The following is a 22,050-nucleotide window of genomic DNA, read 5'->3' as shown; positions in this document are numbered from 1 at the left end:
TATCCAGTTAAATTTCATTTAACACTAACATCCTCGTAAAGCAGCCCAATTTATTTCCTTTACGTCTTTCCATTATGGTACCTCTTTTATTCGTCTCCCTTTTATCTTGTACTGTATATGCTTACAGGAGTCCACCTTCCCCCCCCCTTTTTTTTTTCACTTTCAAATAGGCTATGATCTATGTCGCCATCTTCCGGAACATCCACAACAGTGCTGTCATCACTCTCCCAGGATGACTTTATTTACTTAGCATTAAAAACAACACCCTCACCTCTGGTTGATATGTCTCTCCAAATAACTTCGTCACTCTCTGTGCCCTCAATACTGTCTTCCAGTCTATCTGTTGCTTGCCTCTATACACTGTCCACCTTTACGTGGCCTAATACTGTCACCTTTCCAACAAGAGACTGTAACAAGAATTACTATACTGTGCTTGCAAAGGTGAGGTGCCATGGAATGGATGTGCAGCTGCCGTTTTATTTTCTCTAGCAGCTGCTTGAAGTTTGCTGCAAAGGAAGAAAATCTCCGCCAAACTGTGGTGGGCAGACTACAATATAGTACACTCCTCCGGCCATACCTTCCATCCTATCTTAACAAACGCCATTAGCGGCCTTTCATTTGTATCTTTATATTTTATCATCCATCACTACGACTCAACCGCCGTCTTTCTGGTCTCTTATAGCGCACCTTTACTTTTTTTCTTTTTTTTTACCAGGCTCTCTCTCCTTCCCAAGAAAGTTTCCCCCTTTCAGCTTCTGACTGTTCTCTAAAACTCGCTTCCAGCGTCCCCATCCCCTCCAGCTCTTCCAGTTATTTTCATCTGGTCTGGCGTACTCCGTCTCATTTAATATTTTTTACTATCGTCTTCAAGTATTGATTTTATTTTTTTGCTATCGTTTAATTCTCTCAAGTTTTTCATACCCACTTTTTCTTCTATTTCCTCCTGATCCAGACTTTGGCAGCAAATTTTTCTTCCTCACACAAATGTTTCCGGTTAAAACCCAAGACTCTCCTCTTGGCAGGATCGTCTAACCTTTTCTCAGACCACCTGCATAATTTTCTGCCTACTTGAAAGTTCTCTTAATCGTTTTCAGATCCAGTGGTATCTCTCGCGGCTCCAACCTCCTCCAGTACTCTTCTGCTCCCTCGTCCTTCATTCTTATCCTCTGCTCCTTCAAGATGGATTTTACTGCGAAAAGAACCGTAACCCATTCACTGCCATAACGTCTTTAAGGTCTACATCCTGTTTTTGCTATCTCCAGATTGTTTTTTTTTTTGTTTTTTTTTTTTTTTTTTAAGACTGACAAAACCTTTAACTGTTTCTGGTACGGTGTCGCCTGTTTTTATTTTATTCTGGCTTTCTCTAGACAAGTTAATGATAAACAGACAAGACCCACAACTTCTTCAGTTCTGGTATGCCGTTTGTATCTAATACTTATTCTTTCCAGACAAATGTATATAATTCGGAGGGAGTTTTCCGAAAAGGGAGGATTATATATACCACCCATTACCCACTGACAACGATGAGGGAAATCCGAGGCTAAATAAACGTGTCAGGCGGAAAAAAGAATAAAGCAATAAAGTAATAAAGTAATAGAAAATAGAGATATAAAGTAATAAATATAGTAACAAAGTAATAAAGAAATATAGTAACAAAGTAATAAAAAAAATAAAGGAATAAAGTAATAAAAGGCGTCATTGTACTGAAAGTTAACCCTATAAATACCGAAATAAATCATAAGTAGCTTATTCTTCTGACCAGGGGATAATTAATTCAGCTTAGGAATGGTCTATCGTCACCTAGGCGTTAAAATTGTTAGGAACTTAGAACTCCCTCCCTCACTCTCCTAGGCTATGTCTACAGCTAAGCTGCTGCATTACTGCTGTACTATCCCATTAAGTCTTTCCAGCCGCTACCCAAGATCCGCCACAAAATTTTTCATCGTATCAGTGCGGCTCGTGAAGCTTTACTGCGGCTCATTCCAAGGCCGATTAAAGTAACCTCGTGATACTGAATACAGTTTAAGAGAAACTGAGAAAAAAGTAAGACGTGATGGTAACACAACAATATAAAAGCAAAGTGAGAGAGAAATTAAAATTATGAACAAGAGACTCTCTCTCTCTCTCTCTCTCTCTCTCTCTCTCTCTCTCTCTCTCTCTCTCTCTCTCTCTCTCTCTCTCTCTCTCTCACACACACACACACACACACACACACACACACACAGTCAAGTAGTGCAGTATTCCAGCCAACAGGACCATAGTACTGGGCCATTTTTTATTGTTGATCTATTTCTCTTCCACTGATACTGAGTTTGGAGCAGCTTATTCTCTTAAACAATGTTCTACGTCCTCCCACACTAAACCTACATATATAACACACATTATATACTCTATCCAAGTAAAAAAAAAAAAAAAACTCATGTACTCTCATACAGCTTCGTACGAGCCATATTGGAATCCATAGTCGGCTACCGCAGTTCAAAAAATTAGCCTTGTTACTACGACGACCTACTTTTCATTTTACTCAGACTGTCAGCAGTCGGTTTAATTCATCCTGGGAGCGCAGCCTAATGTGAATACAGTCGTTCGGAGACAGCAAGACTGAAATGACGTACTCAGGCTGAAGGTGTCAAAGAGTACGTGACAGGCCTGCTTCCCGGGTGGCAATACAACATGGAAATAGAAAGAAAAGCAACTACTGTAGCTGTCTTGGAGTATCCTTGGCAGGATATGATTATTATCCCCATCAGAGGCTCCTTCCCAGACTCGACCAAATATCCTGGACCGTTGTCTGACTCACTCATCGATTCACTGGTGCTGGAGAGGCACGCCTTCACTCCCTGGCACTAGTATAACTGTCCGGCCCGGCTACCTGCCTGTACAAACGCTCCTCATTTCACTCCCTGGCACAGTATAAGTGGCCGGCTCTGCAGGCTGCCTGTACAAACGCTCCTCATTTCACTCCCTGTACCCTGAAAGGACGATGGTAGACTGCAGGAGAAGGGCAACTTCAGTCTGGAGTTCACTGTGTTCACATTTCACATGACCCCGGGGTGTCAGCTACTACTGGAGCTGCCCATTCTCTACGATGTTGTATTTACTATTCTCGTTGTCTCCAGACGATTTTCTCACTCTTGGAATTGGTCTCTCAATCTGTGTGGATTAGATATATCCCTCATTAAGTACTTTAATATAAGCGGGATCTAAGCTGAACAAAAGCCATCTAACAACAAGAAGGAGCACTCAGAGTACTACACCCGAACTGGTCTTTGGGCCGAAAATTTGGCCTTTCCCTGTGACCTTGAACTTCGACCAACAAATCTCATTATCAGATTACTTCGTCTTTGTGTGACCCTTAACACGTCCACCAAGTTTTGTCTAAATCTGAACAAACCGTTTGAGCTGACCTTGACATGCGATATTGATCAACGACCTTTCCCTGCGACCTTGACCTTTAAGTGATTGTTCTTAAACTCGAATCTCTTTATCCTCGACTAACCTTGATGCCTTCCACAGAGTTTGGTCAAATCTGAAAAAGAAACATTTTAATCTGACCTTGCCGTGGGACACCGTCCTATTGTTCTCAAAAACAATAAGTCAACCTCTTTGGTAATCGTCAGTCCTTCCATCAAGTCTGGGTCAAAACATAAAAACTTGCTCTTTTTCCGCACTGACAAACGGTTCAATATTTGCCCCTGAACCTTGGCCTTGACCTTTGGCTGATTGTTCTGAAAGTCGATGCCCTTACCTTACTCTCCACCCTTCCCCGAAGATCGGTCTATAAAGGATAAAAACGATTTTAGCTGACCTTGCTAGGTCATGCTCTGACCTACTACCGTGACCTTGACCTTTGACCAATTGTTCTCAAAGACATAATATCGGTCAACTCCTAGGCTGCCAATCTCCACTCTAAGTTTGGTTAAAATCGGATAAAAACTGTTTGACTTGTTCACAGACAGACAGACAGACAAACGGGTACACACACACACACACACACACACACACACACACACACACACACACACACACACACACATTAAAAAGAAAAACACCCTTTCTCTCTTCGACAGAGCGGGTGTAATAACACGAATAACTAATATGCCTTAGAAGTGAAGAAGTTAGTTTTTGCAGCAATGATTACCTTTCCTTGCATTTTTTTTCTTTTCAAAACAACATTCTTCTCCTTACAGCTTCGTTCTTCCTTCATATTCTCTTCCTCTTGGGCTACTGACAGCAGCCCCTTTTTCTGTATCCTCCTTCTTGTTATAAACTCACTCCCGAGAAAATTACTGTTTTTTGCGCCATGATCTCACTTGTTACCGTGTTGCCCAACTTGATGTTCCTAAATCATCTCCACCTTGGGTACAGGTTTCTTGTCAATAACTAATTATGTTTGTAGTGATTTTTTCTCCTATTTTTACTGACGATCAAATTCTTTGACAGTTTTAGTTCCAGACTGGAAAACATACTGCTTTCTCCTTCCTTAGCAGGTATCACAAAGGAAATTCTAATGTTTATCACCACCTCTGGCATTAGTCTCCACTCGCTGATCTACCTTATTAACCTTCTAATGGTAGAGATAATTTTAGTATTGTAATTAGGGTAACGTCACACATGTTTTATTCAGCTGGGAGTAGGTCACAGAAACTTATGTGATAATGGTGTTACCAGTAACCCCCCTTTTTTCCAATGCATTCCCTGAATACATTATTATGAGTATATCAGTAACCTGTTTTTTCGTTGCAATAATTGTGTGTGTGTGTGTGTGTGTGTGTGTGTGTGTGTGTGTGTGTGTGTGTGTGTGTGTGTGTTCTTACCTAATTGTTCTTACCTAATTGTATCTTTACAGGAATGAGTCAAGCTCGTACTGTCCCGTGTCTTAAACCATATTTATCGTACATATCCTTAAATTTGTGAATTGTTTTGGCACACACTATTTCATTCGGTAGTGCATTCCATTGATCAATTGCTCTGTTTGGGACACTGAATTTCCTTACGTCTTTATCACCTCTCTTCTTATGCAGTTTTTTGCAGTGTCCTCTTGCTGATGCTTCTCCATATGTTAAGTAATCATTTATATCTATTTTCTCCTTTCCTGATATGCATTTATATAGCATTATCATGTCACCTCTTTTCCTTCTCTCCCGTAGTGTTGGTAGATTCAGTTTATTTAGTCTTTCTTCGTAGCTTAGGTCCCTTAAGCTTGGTATCCATCTTGTAGCGGCCCTTTGAACTTTTTCAATCTTGTCTATGTGCTTTTTGAGATGAGGACTCCAGACTACTGATGCATATTCCAGGGTTGGTCTAATGAATGATGTTATTATCCTTCTTAGCATGTCTTCATTTATGTATGTGGATGCTATTCTCATATTTGCAAGCAGTGTATACATGTTCCGTACCTTCTCGCTGATGTGGTCAGCCGGAGATAGTCTGTTATTGATAATCACACCTAGGTCTTTCCCTCTTTCTGATGTGTATAGGGTTTTATTTCCTAACTTATAATCTCAATCAGGTCTTTTTCCACTTTTACCAAACTTGATTACATGACACTTGTCCACATTGAATTCCATTTGCCATGTACTACTCCATTCATGAAGTTTATTTAATTCTTCTTGTAGCTCTTTACAAGAGTCTGTGTTAGTAATTCTCCTTTGTATTTTTGCATCATCTGCAAACATATTCAGATAGCTCTCATTTCCAGTGTTACTGTTTATATCATTTATATACACTAAAAACATGATTGGTGCCAGCACTGAACCCTGTGGTACTCCACTGGTCACTTCTTTCCATGATGAGTAGTTTCCTCTTGGTACTGTCCTCATTTCTCTTTTTATGAGAAAGTCTTGCATCCAACAAAACAGTTTGCCTCGAATTCCTCCTTGATGGTACGGTTTCCATAAAAGTCTTTGGTGTGGTACTGTGTCAAAAGCTTTCTTGAAATCTAAATAGATATGTCCACCCATCCTTCCCTTTCCTGTATTGTGTTTGTTACTCTGTCATAGTAGCTCAACAGATTAGTAACACATGGTTTTCCATTTCTGAAACCAAACTGTCTTTCTGTTATCATACTGTGTTCTTCTAGATGATTTACCCAAGCTTTTCTTATAAGTTTTTCTAATACCTTGCTTTTTTTTTTTTTTTATAAATAACAGAACAAAGGAAGGAAAAACAAATGGGTAAAAAAAAATAATCCATACACCAGATTACTGGTGTCCTCTGTTCATAAAATATCTGTAACAATTAGACTTGAACAGTTGTGGGTTGAAATTTGGAGGAAAACAACTCTGGGGAAGCGAGTTCCAGAGAGATGCAGTTCGGGGAATGAAAGAATTCTGATAGACAGAAGTTCTGCAATATGGTTGAGTGACATTCCAGTCATGAGCGCTACCAGATGCCCGTGTAGCACGAGGGAAGGCATAGAGAGGTGGCACCATGGACGCAACTTCGTCTGAGCATTTGCCAAAAAAATATCTGTAAAATAATGCAAGGGAGGCAACATTCCTTCTTACTTGCAGGGGAGGTAGTTTATATGTAATGGCAGGGTTGTTAATGATTCTAACAGCTTTATTCTGAATTTTGTCTAGTTGTCTTAATGCAACCTCTCCACAACCATTCCACAAGGGTGAGCAATATTCAAGCTGAGAGCGCACATGACTCTTATAAATTATAGCTAACTGCTCATCAGTGAAGAAGTTACGGACTCTGTACAATAATCCAAGTTTCTTTGAGGCGGTTTTAGCAAGTGATCTGACATGAGAGGTCCAGTTCAAGGCACTGTTAAGTGAGACACCAAGAATTTCAATACTTTTGGAGATGGGAATATTAGTAGCACTGAAGGTAATGTACGAATCTGGCAATATCTGTCTATTAGTAAACTGTATATATTTAGTTTTACTAGCATTAAAAGAGACAAGGTTGTTTTGTCCCCATTCACTGATTGTAGATAGATCTTGATTTATGGAGATGGCTGTACTGAGTTGAGAGGTAGAAATATTAGACTTTGTAAATGGATGTCTGAGTGTGAATGAACTATGTAGTGTTGAGTCATCTGCATATGAGTGAATGGAATTGTGAGTGACAGATAAGAGATCATTAATATGAACCAGAAATAGGGTTGGCGCCAGAACTGATCCCTGCGGCATGCCTTCGTTAATTGAGTGGAAATTCGAATATACATCATCTACTTTTACTCTTATTTTCCTGTCACTAAGATAAGAAGAAATCAAAGGAACAAAAGACGTTAGTCCATAGCAAGGGAGTTTGGACAGCAGGGAACGGTGCCATACTCTGTCGAAAGCTTTAGAGATATCAGGAGCTACTGCATGAGTTTCTCCAAAAAGATCAATTGATTGATGGATGGTATGAGTTAAGAGATTGAGTATGTCAATGGTGGATCTTTCGTGGCGAAAACCGTATTGTCTATCACTAATTAAGTTGTTGGATTCAAGATGTTTAACAATATGCTTATTAATTAAAGTTTCAAATACCTTACCAAGAGAAGATGTGACAGCTATTGGTCTGTAATTGGAGGGGTCAGACGAACTTCCTTTCTTCGGAACTGGGTGGATATTGGCTTCTTTCCATGAATTTGGGAATAAGGAAGTACGTATGCATAGTCTGAATAATTTAGCTAGGACAACACTGGTCAGTGATACTGGTCGGTAGTTGAGTTGATTTTGTCTATTTCCTTTCTTGAATAAGGGGACAATATTTGTTTTTTTCCAAATATCAGGTAGTTTACCTTGACTCAAGGATTTCTTGAAAATTAAAAATAATGGTTTACATAACTCCTTTGCACATTCTCGTAATACCCAACATGAAATTTCATCAGGACCACTTGCTTTTCCTCTGTCTAATCTACTTAACTCCTCCTGTATTACTTTTTCTGCTATTTGTATATCTGGTAGTATGTGTGGACATGCGTGTTCCACATAGTCCCTCTCAAAATTTTTTTCTTCTGTAAAAGCTAATTGGAAATTCTTATTTAGTGCTTCACAAATATCTTTCTCTTGTGTATAAGTGATTCCCTCGTCCGTAATGGATTGTATTATATCTTTTACTTTAGTTTTGCTTCTGATATAGCTGTAAAACAGCTTTGGTTGATCACTACTTTTATTTATTATATCCTCCTCAAACTGTTTTTGGGCTTCCCTCCTTATTCTTGTATAGTCGTTTCTTGCCTGTTTGTAATTATTATACGCCCTTTCACTATTGTGTCTTCTGTATCTATTCCACAACAAATCTCTTCTTTCTTTTGATTTTTTACATTCTGTATTGAACCATTTCTGTATTTTCTTATCTGCTTCTTTGTGCTGTGGGATGTACTTCTGGACTCCTATTTCATAAAATTCACAAAAATTTTTATATACAGCATTTAAATCTTGTCCTCTAAGCTCATTTTCCCAATCAACTTCTAAGAAATACTTCTTTAGGTCTTGATAATTTCCCTTTTTATAGTTTAGGCTCTTTTTGTAACTATCATTGCTGTTTACTATGTCATATGCTATCCTGAAGTTATAATTTAGTACTGCATGATCGCTTTTGCCGAGTGGAGGGTGATATATTAAACTGTCAATATCATTTTCTTGCCTTGTAAATATTAGATCTAGCACTGAAGGTACATCAAGTCCTCTTTTTCTGGTGGTTTCCCTCACATGTTGCGTTAAGAAAAACTCTTGTACGAGATCCAGGAGCTTTTGATCCCAACAGCTTTCTTGGCTATTTATATCTAGAGTATTCCAATTTATATTTGTATTGAAGTCCCCAGTTAGTATAATTCTTTCCGATTTCTCTTCCATTTTATGTAGCGATGATCTTACACTCTGAATAGTACTCTCTGCCAGGTCCTCATATTCGTCTCTTTCCCATATGTTTGATCTGGGTGGCATGTACAAATTGGCTACAATTACTTTACCTTCAGATGTGTCGATCTCTACTGCAATCAGTTCTACTTGTGATGGTATATCTAGTTTTATTTCCTTGACTTTTAGATTTTTCTTAGTTAATATTATAATTCCTCCTCCTTTTTTTAAATATCTGTCTCTTCTCCATATATTGTATTCCTCTAAGTTTAGTATGTCATTTGATATCCTTGGTATTAATTTTGTTTCAGTTAGGCATATTATTTGTGGTTCATTTTCTCTGACATAATCATTCATCTCTAGTAATTTAGATACCATTCCATCCACATTTGAGTACATCAACTTTATCATCTTGTTTATATACTTGTCATGACATGGTTCTACTACCTTCCTCCTTTTTCTTCCATCCTGTTTGTGTACCACTTTCGTACCTGCAATCCTATTACTTTGTAAAAAAATTTCTTCTTCTCCTCTTCTGATCTTCCCTCATTTTTTGTTTTTGCTTCCTCCCTTTTCTCTTTCAGTAATTCCAGTTCCTCTTGTGTTAGGCATCTTTTTATCCATATATTTTTGAACTCCTCTTTTTCCTTAAGATTCTTTGCATTTTTTAGTATCTCTTCCTCAGTGTTTACACTCTGGAAAGTCACATTTAGAGGTCTTGTCTTGCTTTTCTCGTATTTCCCTAACCTTTTGTGTTCCTCTATGTCTTTACTACAGATTTCCTCTGATACTTCTTTCAGTAAGCTCATTACATTTGCCATCTCCTTTTTGTCTCTTGTGATCTTGTTTTTAACTTCATCCTCTTCTATACCAGCGATTACTATTGATTTGTTTATCTCTACTGAATCTCTGACTAACTTTGGATTGTTTTGGATTATTCTTTTCACCTCCTTTTTAATGCTTTTTTCCTCCACCCTTGTTTCTAAGTCTTTCTTTACTTTCACCATTTCAGCATACGTGGTTTCTACATCATTTTTGTAGCTTTGCACAGCTTCATTTACTTGTGTTATCTTCTCCTCAATATCACTGCTCTGGTCAATAAGACTGCTAACTTGCCTAATTGTCTCTGTGTCATTTTTGAACTCTTCCATAACACTCTCGTGATTGACTACTGTACTTGCCATTTCACTCATTTTCTTCATAAGTGTACTCAGTTCCACGGTTAGTTCACTGATGGTTGTGTCTTTCTTATTGTGTGTGTGTGTGTGTGTGTGTGTGTGTGTGTGTGTGTGTGTTCCATGGTCTATCTCATTTCATTTCCTATTCCACAAAGTTTTTCTGGCCAGACTCTTTTTCGCCCTTCTCTGCCTCGGAATTGACCATTACGGAGAGGAAAGACTTTGGGAAACCTCTGAGGAAGCACAAGAGATTAAAGTAATAGAGCAGCTGGAGAAAAATAAGGTGAAAAAAGATTGAGACTGTTTCGATGATTCTTGAAGGGAATATTCTCTCTCTCTCTCTCTCTCTCTCTCTCTCTCTCTCTCTCTCTCTCTCTCTCTCTCTCAACAATGTACACTCGGCAAGATTTCCGACTGGACCACTTGGTTGCGGGATTTGGCTAACGTGGCACAGCGCGTCCCAGTGTGTGTGTGTGTGTGTGTGTGTGTGTGTGTGTGTGCCCGACAATTTTTCGAATCGCTAAGCTTCATCCTCCGAATTATATTATGTAGCCATTGTATTATGCTATGATATAGGCTATTAAATATTATGTGACTGGGATAAGGGGCTGTGCACTATAATGATTATAGTTTGAGTTATATAAAATAATTCTCTTGCCTTGTAACGTGAACCACGATACAGGTTGAGTTGTGGTTCAGAAACAGAGGGCAAGTTCACCCAGAAATTGCGCGATGTAGGGGGAAGGGGGAAGTAGTGAGTGATCGGCCAACAGTTATAATATATTTTTAGTCATTACAGTATAGTTATTAAGGTGCCAATGGTATCCTGTATCCTAAATAATAATAAACCTATTTATTTTTATTGCCTTTATATAGACCCGATTACACAATAGGACACCCCCTGCCTTGTTATATGCAGTCTGTTCCACCTCCTTGACTCTCTCTCTCTCTCTCTCTGGGGGCGCAGTAGCGCGCTGAGCTTGTGATCGGGAGGTCGCAAGTTCGAGCCTCGCCCGGGCTACCGTTGCCGGGAGGGGTAGCTCCCTCCTGTAACCCCAGCGGGGCTATATGGCCTTAGTTGCCTAGCTCGGGGAATTCATTTCTCCACTTCTCTCTCTCTCTCTCTCTCTCTCTCTCTCTCTCTCTCTCTCTCTAAAACTCCTCAGCTGGCTATTAGTACACACACACACACACACACACACACACACATTATCAGTTTGTGCTAATGAGTAATGACGTTGCATTTAGTATGTTTACATAAAATTTAATACTGTGTCAAAATACAAGTGCAGTACATGACCACCTTACATTACGGATTACGTTAACCAGTAATCAACACTTATTTGCATAGTTTATGTTTCACTAATAGTCATGGGGTAGCCATACCCACAGTGATATATTCGTTAATGCTAAAAGTAATCATGTGTTCATTGGCGGATACCAGTTAGAGGGGAGGTGGCCGCTGACACCTCCAATCCTCATACTTACGGCGGTGAGTTGTAGTGTCACTACAGAGGTTCCTGTTCCTCCAGCTAGGCTATGTCAATAATTAAAGTCAACATACTGATGAACAGCCATTTCATATGAAAATTACAAACATCCTATATGGAACTCTCAAAATACATTTATGAAGCATATTGTGGGAGCTTTCCAGCTCTCACGCACGAGTCACAGTCTTGGTCCTTAGTTTCGGTATTGCCATCCTGACAGTGTGCAATGTTGATGAACATGCTATTAATGTTAGTTCTATATGCATATTTACTTGTGGAACAACAGAATTCAAAGCTGGATTTCATTCAGTACACAGAATGCCAAATACAGTATGTGTGTGTGTGCGTTTGCGTGTGGGACAATACGTGTGGTGGGGGTGGGGGGAGTATAGTGACTATGAAATGTGTGTCATAATGGTAATATGGGTGTGTGCATACATGGCTAAGGAAGTCCAAAACTCATATGTAATCTTTGCCTTTAACACTTGAAGACACACACCTCAGTATTTATTTAGGTTCTGTTGATAAGTTTGTAGCATGTTACATTATAATATGATTACATTTCGGGGATGAAACTTGAAACACCATATAAAGACAAACACTGAAATATTAAAAAATAAAATGCATTATGTGTGTCAAAATGCATGAATAATAATATTTCAGGAAGAAATATTACTGTATTATAACATCTATTTCAATACGTTGTAAGTGCAGCTTTTCTTAAGCTTAGATTATCGGATTTCCTTTGATCAGTATGTTACGTTATGCTGTAGCTTTAAGTAATATGTTATGTATTGTATTAAAAACTATGTCATGGTGGACGTTCACTTGAAACTACATCGAACAGGCAGCAAGTGCAGTTGTTAGTAGTTTATCGGTATTTGTTATTGATCACACATTGACCAACTTATTCCTGAGTAATTTTTTAAAATCTTTATCATGACTGGAAAACAGCACCTTAGGCATGTCAACAGGTGCCAAGATGTCAAGCGAGTTGGCAAAATGTCTAGAGAGTTGTGATTGTGCCAATCAAGAAAGCATCATAATTTAACGGAAAAAAACTGCTATTGAAACAGGGAAGTTGCGTTAAGAAATGCACATAATCGTCACTAATTCCTGTATAAGTGCCCCGTAATAAAAACACGTCAGTGAGCAAATTATATAAGGTAGTGTCGTACCAGTTATATTGTCAGGTAAGTTATATTAAGTTATTAAAGATACTTTTAGATTGTTATACTGCATGGAATAATATCCATTATAATCAGAGGATAATAAAAAAAAAATACATAAGATTTGTATGGAACTCATTCATTGGCAGGAAGTAACCCACCCTCCTTCTCGTTCACCTCTCATAGTCTGTTTGCATAGAGGCGACATGGTTCCGTATGAGTTGTTTCTGGCTTCTGAATTGTTCCTACGAGGCATGGATGTGGGCCAGTAGTTCATCTGGTGTCCATTCACTCCTAGGCTTCCAACAGTTAACCATATTCCCCCATACATTTTCGATGGGGTTCATGTCTGCTTCCTTACTGAGCCAGTCAAGCAGCTGCGAGTCCTCTAGACCTCCAAACCATTCTGAGACTCTTCTTGCCGTGTGGATGGGGCAGCGGTCCTAAACTAAATTTACAGGGCCGGAAGGAAGCGGAGAGTTCCGCTCATGAACTGAGGGGAGTAAAAATCCTACAAAATTTCAATGTATTTTTTTTGCAGTAAAGCTCCCTTCTATCCTGGTGACGTCACCCATGCCGTGGATGCACACCCATCCCCAGACATTGACGGTGACGTGTCCACTTCTGGCCTCCTCGTAGATGTTTCTACGGTTGTAACTGCAAGTGAATAGAATACTTATACATCGCTCATATAGTTTCATCTCTAATATCTTTGACGCTTCAGGAAAAGCCACCGTTTTTCATGTTACAGTAAATTATCCACTATTTGATTGGTTTATTTTATGGGGATTGTAAGTCTTAATAAACAGTGGTGCAAGTGTTGGTAATATGCGTTCATCTAGACATATTATTATTATGAATATCAATTGATCCCTAAATGTTTCTTTTTTTAATATTAAAATTATTTAGTGACACAGTATAAAAATATGTTTGCTATACATATCGTCAATAATTTTATACATGTGCATTACAGTACTGTCGCCTCTAGAAATCTTTTCTCTATCATTAAATTTTATGAATACAAAATATCCAATAACAGTCGTATGGAGAAGTGTCAGGCATACGATCAACGTATATCTATAATCTGGCCTTTATCTCCCTACTGTTCTTCCACACTCTCCAGTTTTTCCTCAACCTGTCTGTTTACCATAATTCTTACAATTCACTACCATGTGTATATATATATATATATATATATATATATTTATATATATATATATATATATATATATATATATATATATTTATATATATTCTGTGTGTGTGTGTGTGTGTGTGTGTGTGTGTGTGTGTGTGTGTATGTCTGTGTGTGTGTGTGTGTTATGTAGGTTCTAACTTTAACACTCACATATTAATCAAGAAAGTTCATACTGGCTAGGTTATAATCAGTAAATCCACGGGGGCTATGGTATCATTTACTCATATCTGTTCGAAGTGGCCCAGCATTAAAATAAATAACACAAAGATTCTGGGTGTGGTCACTGGGGAGGGTCATGCAGCCGTCATATATTATTATCAGTGATCATTTTCAAACTACTATGCGACATAGGGAATTGGTTTTACACTTGACTATGCTCAGATTATAAGGAATTACATTAGCCAGTAAAGGACAATTTGATTTATAACCACACCAAAAAATACGTGAGCTTCTCAAACTATTAACCCCTTAACCTCGGGGCGTCACTTTCGTGACGCTCGGGCACAATGGATCATACCGCAGGGCGTCACTTTTGTGATTCTGTGTTATTTTGAATTATCCCGGGCTTTCAAGTGGTGGCTTGTATCATCTATCAGTACTGCCAATGTCCAACACTAGTCAGCACTCCAAATCTCATCTGTACTCCCATCCATTGTTGACATTTTAGCGATTTTCCCCCCTTCCTGACTCCCCTCCCTACCTGCCCTCCATTACCCTGTCCTCTCACCTCCCAGGCCGCGCTGCACTAAGCAAATCTCCCCCGGATTTTTCCACAGATTTCATCCATTGAAATAAACCCTATGCCCTATACTTATACAAAATAATATATACCAAAAAAAAAATACGGTAAGTGATAGTGTTATACACCAGGAATTGGCTAATTATCACCTGACAACACCTCACGTGCATTCATTCGCTACATTTCCACGGTAATTTCCCCTTTGAATTATGCCTTGTAGTCTATGTCTGTAATAAAAATATATATACATTCACCTGGAACTACCTATTTCTTTATGTATTGCCGAGATTTTCTACCAATAATTTATTAGCATGTAAGTTAGCAGCTGTCAGCCTCAGTGTTATTGTCAACCCTTGCCTTCTCAGATAAGCCACAGCATTTAGTTCCTTGTCCTCCGCTGTGGTCAAACCATGTCGCACTTGCGCCCCGCCATTTCTGCTGCTTCTGCGCCCATTGCAAAGGGCCCCGTGACCTCTACACCCATAAAAAGTCGTGAGGGAAGCAGGAAAGGACTTAGTGACTCTGCAGTGGCACGTGAACTAGCAGAATTGTCCATGGTGATGATGGATAGTGATTTTGACGATTCGGGTGAATCGTGTGATGAGCCGGGTGAGGTAATCGTGCCAGAAAGTGCTAGTACGAGTGCTTCAGTGTCGGAAGTTATCCCTAGCTCCAAGGGAAAGGAGCTGTTAGTGCAGGAAGGGAAGGAATTTGGGAAGGGAGTGAAAAGGCGGCGTGTTAGCCCCAGAACAATGGCCCCACATGACCCAGCCCGCCATGAGTCCCGAGTTGATTCACCTCCCCGTTCCCCAAACCCCACTTCATTCATTTCTTCCTCTTCGTCTGCTGAGTTATCTCTGGAGTCTTCGTCGTCGGAGTCACCACCAGCATCAACAGTGAAGGCAGGCTGTAGAGGAAGAGGTAAATCCCTGACCCATAAAAGTAGAGTTGCTAGTAGAGTAAGGGCTGCTAGTGCTGTACAGCAACCCAGGGTCAGTGCGAGTGACCTTGAACGGGGTAAATCTGCCTCACAGCCACCCACCACCACCCACCCTACACCGCCACGACAGGGAATCCTGGACGCCTTCGCGTGGACGGAAGGGTCCGATTTTGTGCCAGAACATTTAGTTTTTGATGAGAGCTCCTCAGGAGTACAGCCTGCCTTCACTCTTGACGATAATGCTGAGTGTGTGGACTACCTTTTGGCCTTCCTAGATGACGAAGTCATGCAGCACATATGTGATGAGACCAACAGGTATGAATCACAACGTGCTGCAAGTGGTACACGTGCAGCCAAGATGCAACAGTGGTCCATGCTGGGAGTGCAGGAGCTGTATGTGTTCTTTGCCCTCATGCTTCTCATGCCACACTCCAAGAAGCATGAGTTGGAAGAATACTGGTCCATGGACCCCTTACTACCCTTACCCACCTTCAATAAGTACATGGCCAGAGATCACTTCCGGAACATCATGGGAAACCTGCACTTTGCCGACAACGATGTACCTTCCCAAACCGACCCACTCTGGAAGATCCGGGAGATTCTGAACAAAATGAAGGATAAGTTTATGTCATTCTTCCACCCCTTTCAGAAGGTTGTCATTGATGAATCCATGGTTTTGTTCAGAGGAGGTCTTCGGTTTGTACAGTACATTCCAAGCAAACGCCATCGCTTTGGAATTAAGTTCTTTGTACTGTGCGACTGTAAAACGGGGTACATCCTTGACTTCGTCATTTATTCAGCCAGCACTGTCAATGTGGATAAAACACATCCCCTTGGCTTCTCAGGCTGTGTAGTGAAAGTGCTCCTAGAAAAGTATTTTGGTGGGAATCGTGTGCTGTATACAGACAACTATTATACAGCACCGAAACTTGTCAAATACCTTTCAGAGCACGGCATTGGCTCCTGCGGTACTGTCAAAAGTAATCGTGCCCACTTCCCTAAATTCACAGAGGCAGGAACCTCGCAGCAAGGAGACGTGCACCTATGCAAGTCTGAGAAAATGCTGGCAATATGGTGGCATGAGAAGAGGGTCGTGCACATGCTCATAACCGTACATAAGGGGGAAATGACAGACAGTGGGAAGGTCGACCGTAGGACAGGCGAACCTGTGATGAAACCTGATGCTGTGTTGGACTACAATATCAATATGCGGCTGGTGGACAAGTCCGACATGATGATTGGTGAGATCGACTGCCTCAGGAAGAATACTAGCTGATACAGGAAAGTTTTTCTTCATCTCATAGATATGACGATGCTGAACGCCTTCATCCCGTACAAGATGAAGGTCAAGCCACCCAAGTCCTTCTCCCTGAGGTTGTTCGCCAGGACTTGTGTCCAGCAGCTGTTTGAAAGATATGGTAGGGTGACAGCAGCAACTCCAAGGCGCCATCCAGTAACACTTCCTGACCGACTTGAGCAGAGGGCGTATATGGATCGGCACAGACTGGAGCTAATGCCTGCCACAGGTAAAAGGAAAGCTGCAATCCGTAGGTGTCAGGTGTGTGCACATACCACCAGCCGCACACTTGAGCACAAACGCACCTCTTGCCAGTGCGCTGAGTGCCAGGTTCCCCTCTGTGTTACCTGCTTCTTTGATTACCACAGCCAGAAGCAGTTCTAACAGTGCAAGTGGGAAAGGAGAGTAATGTGTAAATAATGTGTAAATAGCAAGTGAAAGCAATGGATGTTCAGTACATATGATTGAACAGTGTATTATAGTTTTATCTTACTGAAAGTGACAGTGACTAACATAGTGTAAATGAAATAGAAGGGTAAATATTGAAAATACAATAGATGTAAATAGTAATGTAAGTAATTAGTAATATAAGAATATGAGTACAAATACTTTATGTTATAACAGTGAAAGTGAATCCGTGGCTCTCTACGTATTTTACTAAATGAAAAATTGAATGACTTCAGTGACAATAAACTAATACTACTGAAGGAAACTTATGGAGAAAAACTCCAGATATATATAAGTGCGATATAGTAATAGAAATATAAAGTGTGATGGGGTTTTATGAATAATAAATGACAGAGTACCAAGAGCGAACTAGCGCAAGTGCGACGGTCAGATGCGCTCTTAATTTTCATTGCTTTCACAGTGTTTTTTTTTTTTTTTTGAGTATGGATCCCAAACAACTTGAAAATCATAGAGTAGTGTTTATAGTGTTAATATCTGGCTGTGGTAATCATATTACGGGTTGTCGGGAAGTGTAAAGTGGAGACTTCGTTACCCAACTTCAGAGGTCTCCACAAGTCCTACGGTAACGACGAAGGCTCAACAAACATTCCAGGAGAAAGGTGAAGGTATGTGCCATAAGCATATGTAATTTTAATAGTCTAGGACTAATAACTGATTTTTGGCAAATATTTTTTGAGAGTCTGTCGGAGCCCGAATAACCCCACGGGACACGCAAAACATTGGTAAACATGCTCGAGGTGTAGGGGTTAAACACTTAACTTCGTGCCTTTTCGAAGTAGTTTACGTGAAAGTCAACTGTGTGAGCCTTCCTGACATAGTTATTACAATATATAAAGGTTATATTGCATAAATCTATGCTATAGTACTGTATAACTTAATAAACTGATCGCTGGGAATCTGGTAAGCTGCCATTAAAAACAGATGCTCCTACAGTGTAATTTTGTATTGAACATTAAAGTAACATTATTTTCTCCTGAAAGAAATAGTTATTCATGTAATATGGATTCCATGTTACTGTATTATAATACTTTAGTGTTTGTCTTTATATGGTGTTTCAGATTTCACCCCCGAAATGTAATCATAAAATTATAATAATGTAACATGCTACAAACTTATCAACAGAACCTAAATATATACTGAGGTATGTGTCATCAAGTTTTAAAGGCAAAGATTACATATGAGTCTTGGACTTCCTTAGCCATGTATGCACACACCCATATTACCATTATGACACACATTTCATAGTCACTATACTCCCCCCACCCCCACCACACGTATTGTCCCACACCCACACGCACACACACACATACTGTATTTGGCATTCTGTGTACTGAATGAAATCCTGCTTTGAATTCTGTTGTTCCATAAGTAAACAAGCATATAGAACTAACATTAATAGCATGTTCATCAACATTGCACACTGTCAGGATGGCAATACCGAAACTAAGGACCAAGACTGTGACTCGTGCGTGAGAGCTGGAAAGCTCCCACAATATGCTTCATAAATGTATTTTGAGAGTTCCATATAGGATGTTTGTAATTTTCATAAGAAATGGCTGTTCATCAGTATGTTAACTTTAATTATTGACATAGCCTAGCTGGAGGAACAGGAACCTCTGTAGTGACACTACAACTCACCGCCGTAAGTATGAGGATTGGAGGTGTCAGCGGCCACCTCCCCTCTAACTGGTATCCGCCAATGAACACATGATTACTTTTAGCATTAACGAATATATCATTGTGGGTATGGCTACCCCATGACTATTAGTGAAACATAAACTATGCAAATAAGTGTTGATTACTGGTTAACGTAATCCGTAATGTAAGGTGGTCATGTACTGCACTTGTATATTGACACAGTATTAAATTTTATGTAAACATACTAAATGCAACGTCATTACTCATTAGCACAAACTGATAATGTGTGTGTGTGTGTGTGTGTGTGTGTGTGTGTGTGTGTGTGTGTGTGTGTGTGTGTACTAACAGCCAGCTGAGGAGTTTTAGAGAGAGAAAGAGAGAGAGTCAAGGAGGTGGAACAGACTGCATATAACAAGGCAGGGGGTGTCCTATTGTGTAATCGAGTCTATATAAAGGGAATAAAAATAAATAGGTTTATTATTATTTAGGATACAGGATACCATTGACACCTTAATAACTATACTGTAATGACTAAAAATATATTATAACTGTTGGCCGATCACTCACTACTTCCCCCTTCCCCCTACATCGCGCAATTTCTGGGTGAACTTGCCCTCTGTTTCTGAACCACAACTCAACCTGTATCGTGGTTCACGTTACAAGGCAAGAGAATTATTTTATATAACTCAAACTATAATCATTATAGTGCACAGCCCCTTATCCCAGTCACATAATATTTAACAGCCTATATCATAGCATAATACAATGGCCACATAATATAATTCGGAGGATGAAGCTTAGCGATTCGAAAAATTGTCGGGCACACACACACACACACACACACACACACACACACACACACACACACACACACACACACTTGGCGCGCTGTTGCCACGTTAGCCAAATCCCGCAACCAAGTGGTCCAGTCCGAAATCCTGCCAAGTGTACATAAACGGTTTGTTTGGTTCAGTCTCTATAGAATAGCTCATCGAACAACCAACATTACCTAGAAAAGCTGTACCTTATCATTCACAATCTAACTAACATGCCTCTTAAGCCTATCAAGATTTCACCGTCTATAAATTTGTGGGATCAAACATAACTACTTGTAACTGAACTCTTCCCAATTAACAACAGTTTCTTTAATTTTTCCTTGGCTTACGGTCTAATATATGTAAAATAGACTATAGTACTGGCGGTGACTTTGCATATACTGTATGTATGTAACACAAGTTCCAAACCTATACAAACTTTCTTAATGAAACCTGCATCCTCTTTCACTGAGGATTCAATAACACATTCCAAAAAAAAATCCCCATTAATGTCCAGTGAGGGAGTGTTTTGGGTACTTTTATGCTTCTGCAATGGTTTTGTTGATGAAATGGGTGGTCAAGGCACGCAGAGTTTTTGCGTGCATAAGTGTGAGCATATGTTTGTGAGAAAGATCAGGGAAATGTCCTTTGGTGGGGTGCTTTGGCCGCTTATGTGTTCCTGTGACGGCCGCTTTCGTGATCCTGTGACGGCAAAGCTGTTGCTGGCAAATGTGACCCCGCAACGTCCCAGCACAATAAGCACCTTCGTTTGTGACGAGAACTAATCATACTCTGAAGATCGTATTGTGAAAGGCTTTGAAGACTCCCCAGCACGTCTTCGTTATGTTTGATACACACATAGTGTTGCTCAACACCTACGATGAAATCAGCTGGAAAGACTAACAAGCTGAGGAACTTTCTCAACCAACAAAAACAGGGCCCAACACCTAGTATGATTACTATATGGAAACCAGGCATTACCTACCATCCCTCAATATGTTCTACCATGACGCAGCCTGCCTCCCATGGCCCTTCTGACCTTCCCTGACCCCTTGTGGCCAACCATGATCCAGAGTGACTCTCCAATTTCATGCCGCAACCTGAAGTACTCTACCATAACCTTACACAGTCTATCATAACTCACTCTCACCTATCATGATTCAGCCTGACATACAGCACCATTACACAGTCGAACCTACTATGACCCCAGTTGACCTACGATGACCCCAGATGACCTGCTGTGATCACAGTTAACCTACCATGACCCTGATGACGGGGAGGCCAGTAGCAGTGAGGTGACCCACACGAACAGCATGGAGCGGCGACAGTTGCTCATGGTACACAAGGACCGGGACCGCACAGGGAACACGATCACAATGAACCTGCAGGGGAAGGAGGTGAGATCAGAGGGACGACACTGGTAGGGTGAGATTATGGTGGGGTGAGGGTATGGTGTTTGTAAGATTATGGTGGGGTGAGGGTATGGTGTTTGTGAGATTAATAGGGGTGAGATTAGGATGGGTGAGATTAGTAGATGCAGTAGGGTTGAAAATTAGAGGGCATGAGATAAATAGGGGTAAAATAAGGAGGAATCAGTCTGGTAGGCTAGTGATGAGATTTACTGGGTGACATTAGGATCGATGCAATGAGAAGGGTTGAAAGTATAGAAGTGAGATTAGTAGGGGTAAGATTAGGAGGCGTGAGGTTGGTAGGGGTGAGATTATTAGGGACGGGGTTAAGAAGTGTGAGGTGAGAATGTGGGGAAAGATGATCACGATGAAACTAAAGGTATTGATGATGAATGAGAATTACCTGCCACGCCAATACCTGAAGAGATAGGGTGAAGAGGGATTAGCTAACTCAAAATTAAAATACAACTTGCATGAATGTGTTATTTTATTGCCGTGACATCAGAGTAAAACTGCATGTCCGCCAATATTATAAAATGAGCATATAATTATGTGAAACAGATTAAATGTAGGAAGGAATACAAAATGAGAATTTAAGAGAGCGAAAGTTTGTTTAAGTGTGAAATATAAATGAATGAAGTTGAAAGTGAGTGTGAAAGTGGACGAATTAGTGAGGATGAATGAAGATGAGATTAGTTTGACAGTGGGTGGAAATGACAATGTGGGAGTAAGTTTGAAAGAAAGCAAGAGAGTATGAAATGGAGAGTTAGAGAGTAGGGAGTGAGTGGGTTATAACTACCACTGAAGAGGTGTGATCAAGAAATGGATTTTCTCTCCCTTTTGTCTTTCCAATACCTACCTTTTTTTTTTTTCCTATTTCTTTTCATGGCAGTGGAAAGGATATGATA

At 40.1% G+C, this 22,050-nt stretch overlaps 1 protein-coding gene across 1 annotated transcript in view; it reads right to left on the bottom strand.

The window, feature by feature from the left end:
* The window catches only part of LOC145404384 (cholecystokinin receptor type A-like), a 75,381-nt gene extending 54,531 nt beyond the window's left edge, over nt 1-20,850 (bottom strand). Inside the window, exon 1 of the mRNA XM_080275906.1 lies at nt 20,773-20,850. Within this exon, the coding sequence (XP_080132032.1) occupies nt 20,773-20,850 (78 nt within the window). The remainder of the gene's footprint in view (nt 1-20,772) is intronic.
* Nucleotides 20,851-22,050: the final 1,200 nt, after the last annotated feature.

The sequence above is a fragment of the Coenobita brevimanus genome, chromosome 63 (assembly GCF_032717465.1).
Source record: "Coenobita brevimanus isolate Jiangsu-jjx chromosome 63, ASM3271746v2, whole genome shotgun sequence".
In the NCBI taxonomy this organism is placed as follows: Eukaryota; Metazoa; Arthropoda; class Malacostraca; order Decapoda; family Coenobitidae; genus Coenobita; species Coenobita brevimanus.
The sequence above is the reverse complement of the archived record's forward strand: the minus strand, read 5'-3'. Positions and strand labels throughout refer to the sequence as shown.